The sequence below is a fragment of the Oncorhynchus keta genome, chromosome 30 (assembly GCF_023373465.1).
Source record: "Oncorhynchus keta strain PuntledgeMale-10-30-2019 chromosome 30, Oket_V2, whole genome shotgun sequence".
Lineage (NCBI taxonomy): Eukaryota > Metazoa > Chordata > Actinopteri > Salmoniformes > Salmonidae > Oncorhynchus > Oncorhynchus keta.
The window spans coordinates 41,317,832-41,327,783 of NC_068450.1; the positions used below are offsets into that span (position 1 = coordinate 41,317,832).

Sequence of the window (9,952 nt, forward strand, 5' to 3'; positions counted from 1 at the left end):
ACGGGCCACCTCCAGGTGGTAAGGGTATGTAACACATCTGCCACACTCACCTCTAGGGTGCATCATCAGTCCCCTCCTGTACATTGATTATCATCAACAAGGCTGTAGTGGAGCAAGTTGAGAGTTAAGTTCCTTGGTGTCCAAACTATCATGGTCCAAACACACCAAGACACCCATTCCCCCTCAGGAGACAGGTCCAAAAGGCTTTATGTCCAAAAGGCTTTTTAACAGCTTCTACCCCCAAGCCATGCACTCCTGAACAGCAAATCAAATGTCTACACAGACTGTTAGCATCATCCCCCTCCCATTTTACACTGCTGCTATTCTTTATCCATGCAGTCACGTCACCTCTACAATACCGCAGTAGTTCCCCTACACATTGACAGTACTGTCCTGTATATAGTCTCAGTATTTATTGCTCCTTTAAACAAACCTGCATTTTTGGTTAAGGGCTTGCAAATAAGCATTTCACTAAAATAAGCATTGTGGTCAGCTCATGTGACAAATTTATTAACTCGGATCCCCAAAAAATATTTTGATAGGTCACCTTGTCTATTCACCCAGACTCTAAAAATGCAAATTGAAAATCAGATATGAGCGACTAGAAATCTAGCAGACACCTTCCCTAAAACAAAGTATTGAATACATTTGCACACAGTTCAAAGGAACTGAACCTAATGTAAATTTTAAAGTTAATCCAAAGGTCTACATTTGACTCAATTCGGCTGTCTCATCCAGATCATGGCATTTTTTTTTTTTTATTGTAGCCACATTAGCATTTTGGGGAGAGGAGCGGGGATTGCAAGTGAATATATTAAGTCACATTACACCAGGGTAAACTTACATGAAACCGACCTCTTGAAGTTTCTCAAATCCCCTATGGGGAAAAACAATTGGAACCAATACCTTGTTTGACTGCAAGGTTTGAGTATTATGACTGATAATGTGGTACTCTAAGGCCACTGAACACAGCCCATTCACGTCACAGTTAATAATAATATATGCCATTTAGCTGACGCTTTTATCCAAAGCGACTTAGTCATGTGTGCATATATTCTACTTATGGGTGGTCCCGGGAATCAAACCCACTACCCTGGCGTTACAAGCGCCATGCTCTACCAACTGAGCCACAGAAGGACCACATTAGAGCTGCTATCGCACATTTCCTCCCACATGTTGAAAGACCAATAAAACAAGTATTGGACACAAGTTCAGCTTCTTGATAAGACTGATTTAATTTGAGATTTTTCCAAACTTGTATTAAGTTTTAGGCATTTGGCAATGTGAAACAAATCAGACCAAATGGACAATTACCATTTTACAATCAAAATTATTCTATAGCGCAAAACTGTATGAAGACACCTGAAATGTAACAGTCAGAGCGTTGCAGGTGTGATTGCAGAGTACAGTGAAAATCTTAGGCAGAGCTCCAACATGCATGAAATAAAACAATTGAAATAGAAGGGAAAGAGTAAGAGGGTCTTGGCAGGAATGGAATTTATTTACAAGATATATTTTACAGCACAGATGCCTTGATTGATAACAAGTGAACTCCCAACCAGACACCTTTGAATGAGGCAAGTGGTTAAAAAAATGTTTTTAAAAAAAAGGCAACGTTCTGCAGAATGTTGAACCAAACAAGACTTCAGTGTCCAACTTTGGCTAGAATACCATTGAGCAGAATGTGCTATAAAAATAAATAAAGTCCACACAGCCCATATAAAATCAAGTAATCAGAAAACCAAGACAGCTAGTCCGGGAAAGATTTCAGGAAATATTCACAAGCATGTGTTTGCAGGAAAAATAAGCTGACGTTTTATTACAAGAATGCAGCCTGAAAGATGCATCTGTACAGCGTTCTAACAGTTAAAAACCACTGAACACATTTGTCTATTGAGAAGAGACCGACAGATGACATTGCTTGATTAACTACATTAAAGCTCAGTGTTGCATAAAGCATAAAAGACAATCCTACAGGATTGTACATATAAAAATACATAAAAGATCACTAAATTGTGCCCAGAGCTGCAAAAGATTGCAGATCTCATGTAAAAAAATAAAAATAGAATGTGCATGAAAAAAAAAGATTAAACCAGTTCTCAGCATTGGTGAGCAAAGGAAAGAAGTCAATTCAATAACAACTTCTCTGGGGGCTCGATGAGAGAGACCTCTTGGTACCTGGAAAACAAGAAACACAATGGTAGAAAAACCAACACTAATCAGTCATGTTCAATCTACTAGAAATCTGTAAAATTAACATATTAAGTGGTTACCAAGCACGTAACAACAAAACACGTGTAGTGTTTGTCCCATGTTTCATGAGCTGAAATAAGAGCCCAGAAATGTTCTAGACGCACAAAAATACATTTCTCTCAAATTTCTCATTTGCCAAGATAATCCATCCACCTGACAGGTGGGGCATATCAAGAGGCTGATTAAAAAGCATGATCATTAGACAGTGCTGGAACAAAAGGTGACAAATGTGCAGTTGTCACAACACAATGCCACAAATGTCTCAAGTTGAGGGAGGGTGCAATTGGCATGCTGACTGCAGGGTTGTCCACCAGAGCCAGAAAAGTGAATGTTGATTTTTCTACCATAAATCAACTCCAACATAATTTGAGATTTTGGCAGTACAGCCAATAGGCCTCAACCACAGACCACATAACTACACCAGCCCAGAACCTCTACATCCAACTTCTTCACCTGGGGGATCATCTGAGACCAGCCACCAAGACTGCTGATGAAACTGATGAGTATTTGTCTAATAAACTATTTGATGGGAAAACTAAATCTGATTGGTTGGGCCTAGCTTCCCAATGGGTGGCATCGTTGCACCCCTGCCCAGTAATGTGAAAGCCATAAATTATGGACCAATTTATTTATTTCAATTGACTGATTTCCTTATATGAACTGTAACTCAGTAAAGTCGTTAATTGTTGAGTTTATATTTTTTGGTCAGTATAAATTAGCATCAAATGAACGAGATACTAATTGGTTAAAATTAGCAAAATATGCCAAATTTGGTATATACAGTGGAAGATGACCACTAGTGAGTCATGAACAACTTTCAGATAAGAATTTTGAAATCACTTACTTTGCACCCTTGTACTTCTCCCGTACTGACTGCTGTGCATGCGTAGCAGTGTTGAGATACATTTGGTGCAGATCCTCTATGCAAGGCATCAGGTCTTCTAAAGAGTAGCCAGTCACCTCTGCCAGAGACTTTGACTAATAAATAAAACAGAGTCAGGGGAAGAAAAAAAAAACGGCACTGCAAATGTATTTGTTTTAGGGCAAAGACAAGTTGTCATTTGAGTTTGGGAGAACCTGTTTATCAATTGCAAACTTTCATTCCACAGGCTAGCACTTTTCAGGGTAAGACAATCTCACACTACAGCAGTATAAGGATTTTAGGTTTATCAGTTAAATTCAAATACAAGCAAGAGATTGCGTGTCAGGGAGGAGGCTGAGGATCAAAAACACATGGGCAGCAGGGGGGGGGATTAGAGATGGTGTATTCCTATGTTGTCAGTAAGCAAACCTGTCAACTTGGGTATCGCCTACCTATCAAACAATTAACTTAAAACAACAGACTTAATATAACAGTTGGAAATAATGTTTTGTATGTGCCAAGTCAGGGTATAGAACAAGGGAACTTAACCTTCAGTGACACCAAATTGGCCAAAGCATCATTGGCCCACCAATGACACCTTGGTCGCAAGTGAGACAAAAAAAAAAGGCCTGATTGCTGTGAAGCCTTGCATAAAGGACTTTTTTTTTTTTTTTTTTTTTAATTGTGTTAATGTTTCTTCAAAAGTCAGTAGTGCCCGTGGCAGAGTTACTGCAGGGAGGGATTTCCTGTTAGCACTAGCTACTAAATCCTGGCCTACTGCATTGTGGCCAAGACCTGTTGAAGACACTACATGTTGTTGCCCTATTTTGAATAGGGGCATGGTGGCCAAACCAGAAGGCAAAGGAAACTCCTACCCTGTTGGAACACTTACTGTGACATTGCAAACTTACCCACGAGCCTCCTGTTACTGTGTGATTTGCCAAAACTAAAGCGGCAGCAGAAGTCTGAGAAGGGAAGTATTTCAGGAATGGGTCCGAGTCAACTAGACTGAGCTCCCCTAGGAACTAAGACAAATATAGAACAATAAAACAACAATTTCAACTTAAAATTCTAGATGTGAACACCACAATGTGTGCTCTGCTCACCATTGACAAGCTCTCCACCTGGCTGCTGACTGGCTGGGTCAGAAAGTACTGCGTGAGAAACTGGTTGATGGTGGGAGAGGCAAGATCAAAGGAGAGCACTTTCAGCACCAGATGCTCCATTCGCAACACTTGCTTCTTCGTGTAGGTGTCATCCGTGATGTAAACAAACTCTGCGACCTCCGGGGGATAGATCTCTTCAAATTTCCTGCATTAATGAAAACGTGTGTCAGATGTTGGTGCCAATCTTTTCCATTAATTTGGGACAGAGGCCTAATACATCAAGTGAGCGCTACACAACAAACAGCAAAGACTAAGTCCACTCTGCACACCTTTGAGACACACAAACTCCCTTTAATAATGCTGTGGAGGAGTCTACAATACTTACGAAGCCAACAGCATTGCAGCGGTCCCGACCAACTGCAGCTTCCCCCGCAGGACTGACATGGAAGACAGGAAGCGGTCGATGTAGTTCACGGCAAGGTACAGCGTCTCGTTCTGGAGCTTGTACTCCTCTCCAACCTCCACCAGCCAGTCAACGAGGATGGCCCGCATGCTGTTGGTGATGTCTGGCTGCTTTTTCATGTAGCCCGCTTTTGGTCTGGACTTAACCTAAGGACAAGAGTCCAAAGACAAAGGGTATCCACAATATTCTATAGTTACAGGTCCGTTATTTCAGCGCCAACTGAAAAATGACTGCACGCGCAAGTTTGCTCACCTCCATTTCTCTAAGATACGTGTGTATTTCTGCAGCATACTCCGTTGCCACGTTCACTGGCTTCTCATCACCTTCAATAACCGACATATCCATGGGAGAATCTGTGTAGATATATCAAGATAACTGGAAAATGTTTGACTTTCTAATCCATATTGAGAAAACACAATGCTCAGAGTTTTAAAAGGGTAAATAAGTTATGGGATATATAAAGTCTGATTGGATCACTCACCGTCAAAACTAACATTCATGTTAGATACACATGTTGCTGGTATATTAAGAGAGGAGAGAGGCTGCCTATGAAGGGTAACTGTTGGGTTCAGTGTCAGGGGTGGAATCTCTGTGGAGGGCTTGGCCTTGAGGGACACCTGTTTCTTGGAGCAGGCACTATCAGGCTCATCCTCATGAATCTGGAAAGCTGGTTGCTTGCTGCCCAGCTTGTCTGCATAGCTTTTGGGTACGTCATTTTCACAGGATAGCACCTGAAATGAGGGCAGATCATTTCAAAGAGCAGACAATTATTTCCATGCTCATGGTTTCTAAAGTAAAAATTAATACATCTGATGGACAAGAATTGTTTGAGAATGCAAATAGTCCATTCCAATGAGCAGAAGAGGAGACTGACAGCATAAAATGGCGGACTAACGTTGGGTAGATTTACTTCCAACTAACATTTCTAGACAAATACTCAGTAAAATGTAAATAAAATTCCAAATGAACTGCTTGGTAGTGAAAATGAACTTAAAGTGTTTCCCTAAATGTAGCAAATTAGCTAGCCACCAGGCTCAATCTGCATGCTACTGCTATGTTAGCTAGCTAGTCTACAAATCTGTAAGTATATGGTGTTGGCTGGCTAGTGGCTAGTTAGCAAGTTACCAACCTGTTTTGTGCCGCGCAGAGTTTGAGGTTTGCTGCGTTTGTTGTTTTGCAAGGCTCCCAGGACAGTTCTCTGTGGCGCTTTTGGGACAATGTTCTCCTGGTTGTCCACACGGTTTTTGATTGTACCCCTCAGTCCGGACAGAATATTTTCTTGGTTTTGGTATTCTGGCAGTGGAACATCAACTGCACTTCCTTGTCCTTGGGTTGATCCTGACATGTTAGCTTATGTTCCACCGTTCGTGGCTCACTGACGTCAAACAAGTCACTGCAGATGCGTGCAATTTGTCACAGAAGATTAAACAAAACCTTGATGGTAAATAAAATATAAACTGGATTTAGAAATGAGTTTGGAACTAGAGGCTAGGTTAGCTAGTTATCGCACAAGTCTCGTGTTGAGATGGCAACGTACCGTTAGCAAAAGTCGGCGCTGCAAATTTGAAACCCTATCTGGACCGTTGACGCAACAAAATCCTCTACATGAAAACACAACATTAGCTGGCCATACGGTCTGAGAAAATGTTATAACTGCTAACTAGACAAAGTCCCTTGTTTCTCAGAACATGCAGCTAGAGATATGCTGCTTTTTTTCTCAATTCAAGTAGCCCGCGACCATTGAAACGGCCAATCAGAGCCGAATGCGAAAGTACGTCACGAAGCTACGGCGGCTGATAGAACTCAGATTCCCTGTGTCCGCGGATGCCGCGAATGCACAGCCGTTGAGATTTCGGTGTACACTTTTGTCAGGCGGGACAACCTGAAAATGAATACTCAAAGGCTGATTTTTTTATCACTGTAATTCATATAATATTGTATAAACAATTATGATCTCTCTGAGAGCATCTCAAACTATTGTTACACTCACTTATGTTATACAGAGTAGACAACCTCCCATGACAAATGAACCACAAATGATTGAACATATGATATATTTAAATACTCTATTTTATATATTTTTATTTGAACCTTTATTTAAACAGGGAGTTACCATTGAGACCAGGGTCTCTTTCACAAGAAAGCCTGCATATGCAGTTCATAAGACAAAATCAAATCAAAATTATATACTAATGTAAAACAAACTAAAATACAGCACAACACAAATATTCAAGAACAACTGTTACATTCCTCAGTAAGAAGTTCCCAAATCAATATTTTAAATTGCGGAGGGGGACCAGAACATCCAATTGTAATGTATTTTGTAGTTGGTTCCAGCAATGATGCGCATTATAACTAAAAGTGGATTTACCAAGTTCTGGGGAGACCAGAGAAATTTCAACAGTTTTGTATCTAATGTTTTTATACTTTAACAACAAAGTTTGAAGCTTATGTGGTAGAGCTTTGTAAACAAAAAGGCAGTAATTAAGTGATCTACTGGACATTGAGAACCAGCCAACCTTTTGAACCAGGATGCAGTGGTGAGTATTAAAAATACCACCTTTGATAAAAACTAATGGTGCTCCAATAGACGGAATCCAAAGGTTCAAAGAGTAGTGGCTGCTGCAATCTGGTAAATGCTGTCACCATAGTCAAGAACTGTCAGGAATGTTGACTGTACAATCTGCTGTACAATCTGCAAGATCAATTTCTAAAAAATAAGCCAGCCCACTTTAAATTGTAGCTTTTTAACTAGCTTTGTAGCTTTTGTAGCTTTTTTAAACATTACATTTTTGTCAATGCAAATGCCCAAATATTTATAGGCGGGAAGCCGATCAATGGGAGAACCAACCATGAATAAACACGTAGTCCATCTTAATTTCTGGGTGAGAATTAGAGTACATGTATTTAGTCTTGCCCCCATTAAGTACAAGTTTTAAACCAACCAGGGCTTTCTGTAAGGTAACAAGGTCAAATTACAGCTCTAACAGCCTGTTCAACAGTTGGGTCTTTGGGAATAAATAACAGTGTTGTCTGCATACAGATGAATATTACATGTTTTAACAGATAGACCAATATTATTTATGTAAATAGTACAGATCTCAACAGATCTCAATACCGACCCCTGCGGTACACATACATATACTTGAATAGAAATATAACTTGTCAAACATTAACAATTATATTTTCATGTGTAAACCTATAAAAGAGAACATACAACAGATGATATAGCGAGGCCAACAGAATATAGGGCTTTAGACATCCAGATGTTGTTGAGAATTGATATAAATAATTCATATTAGTATCTTCCAAAAAACAAACAAAGCTGAAAAATAAACTCTATACAAAACAACAAGCCATTACAAATGAAGCGTCAAAGTTTGTATCCTCATTGGAGAAATTCATTAAAGAATCCAAATCGTAGTTATTCAAACATTTCCAGCAGCAATGACACCTTTGGTCTTGACATTCTGTCCTTTGAATTTTGTCGATGAAGAGGTCAGTTATCGTACCTGGGGAAACGGAAACAAACACACACGTTACTGTGATTGTAGTTTTGCATAACCATGTTGTCACATTCATTATGCACCCAGGAGATGTAGGATCCCTGGCAAGCTAGTCTACTGTGATGGCTGATTTTTTATTTATTTGAGTGAAACGATAATGTTACAGCAATAACTGTAACTAAAGTCTTTCGAGGTGAGTTGGTTGCTTCTAGTATTCCTCTTGCAGATAGGCAGACTCGTCTAGAATGTTACAATATTCAGGAGTAAGGAAGTCCGCATTCCCCTTGTGAACATGAAGATCACACACACAGAGAGAGAGAGAGAGAGAGAGAGAGAGAGAGAGAGAGAGAGAGAGAGAGAGAGAGAGAAAGAGAGAGAGAGCGATATGTGTGCAAGGGTTGCAATATTCAACTTTGCAACACTGGTAGGCCTATTTACTTTTAATGAGTCAATCAGCTGAAACTTTTTGGCCAAATGCAGCTGATACTCAAGCGTCAGATGAATCATCTTGAGTGTGTGGCCCACTGAATCGTCATTGATATCTGAAAATTAGAGCCGCAAATACAAATGTGAGACTGTCTACAGTGCATTCGTAAAGAATTCAGACCCCTTGACTTTTTCCAAATGTTGTTACGTTACAGCATAATTCTAAAATGGATTAAATTGTCCCCCCCATAATTAATCTATACACAATACCCCATAATGACAAAGCAAAAAGTTGACATTTTTGCAAATCTATTACAAATAAAAACAGAAATATCACATATATATAAGTATTCAGAAACTTTACTCAGTACTTTGTTGAAGCACATTTGGCAGCGATTAGTGCCTTGAGTGTTATTGGGTATGACACTATGAGCTTGACAAAGTCCCTGCCGCCACTATCATAAAGGTCTGATTGATGGAGTGCTGCAGAGATGGTTGTCCTTCTGGAAGGTTCTCCTATCTCCACAGAGGAACTCTGGAGCTCTGTCCAAGTTCTTGGGCACCTCCCTGACCAAGGTCCTTCTCCCCTGATTGCTCAGTTTGCCCGGGCGGCCAGCTCTAGGAAGAGTCGTGGTGGTTCCAAACTTCTTCCATTTAAGAATGATGGAGGACACTGTGTTCTTGGGGACCTTCAATGCTGCAGAAATGTTTTGGTACCCTTCCCCAGATCTGTGCCTCGACACATTCCTGTCTCGGGCGCTCTATGGACAATTCCTTCGACCTCATAGCTTGGTTTTTGCTCTGACATGCACTGTCAACCTTATATAGACATGTGTGTGCCTTTCCAAATCATGTCCAATCAATTGAATTTACCACAGATGCACTCCAATAAAGTTGTAGAAACATCTCCAGGATGATCAATAAAAAAGGATGCACCTGATAGCAAAGGTTCTGAAAACCTGTTTTACATTTTTTTTATACATTTGCAATAAAATCTAAACCTGTGTTTGCTTTGTCTTTATTGGGTATTGTGTGTAGATTGCTGAGAAAAAAAATATATTTAATCCATTTTAGAATAAGGGGGTCTTAATACTTTCCGAAGGCACTGTACAATCACACTCCAAGCTGGCTGAGAGAGTACCAAACTAGGAGGTCAATGGCAACCTAAGCACATCCAGGTACCACTGGCTCCAAAAAGGCGTTACAAAAGCCACCCCCAAATACTTACCCTAGAAGCCTGAACTGTCAGAGCCCCATATAGGAAACCAGAATCTGCTGGAACTTGGCTATGCGCACTGACACTGCAGCCCAAGTCCCTAGACCCCAAGAACAATAC

At 40.3% G+C, this 9,952-nt stretch overlaps 1 protein-coding gene across 2 annotated transcripts; it reads right to left on the minus strand.

Moving 5' to 3' along the window:
* Positions 1–1,480: 1,480 nt before the first annotated feature.
* On the minus strand, positions 1,481–6,417 carry LOC118363606 (cyclin-A2-like). Of its 2 annotated transcripts, none has more exons than XM_035744661.2 (9): positions 6,222–6,417; positions 5,814–6,077; positions 5,166–5,415; positions 4,937–5,037; positions 4,607–4,830; positions 4,222–4,426; positions 4,027–4,140; positions 3,098–3,231; positions 1,481–2,178 (listed from the first exon to the last, which is right to left on the minus strand). In XM_035744661.2, the coding sequence occupies exons 2-9, from the start codon at positions 6,027–6,029 to the stop codon at positions 2,127–2,129; spliced, it is 1,296 nt and encodes a 431-aa protein (XP_035600554.1). In that variant the 5' UTR covers positions 6,030–6,077; positions 6,222–6,417; the 3' UTR covers positions 1,481–2,126. The 2 variants fall into 2 exon arrangements, with proteins under 2 accessions (XP_035600554.1, XP_035600553.1); XM_035744660.2 differs by having other exon boundaries at positions 5,814–6,118.
* Positions 6,418–9,952: the final 3,535 nt, after the last annotated feature.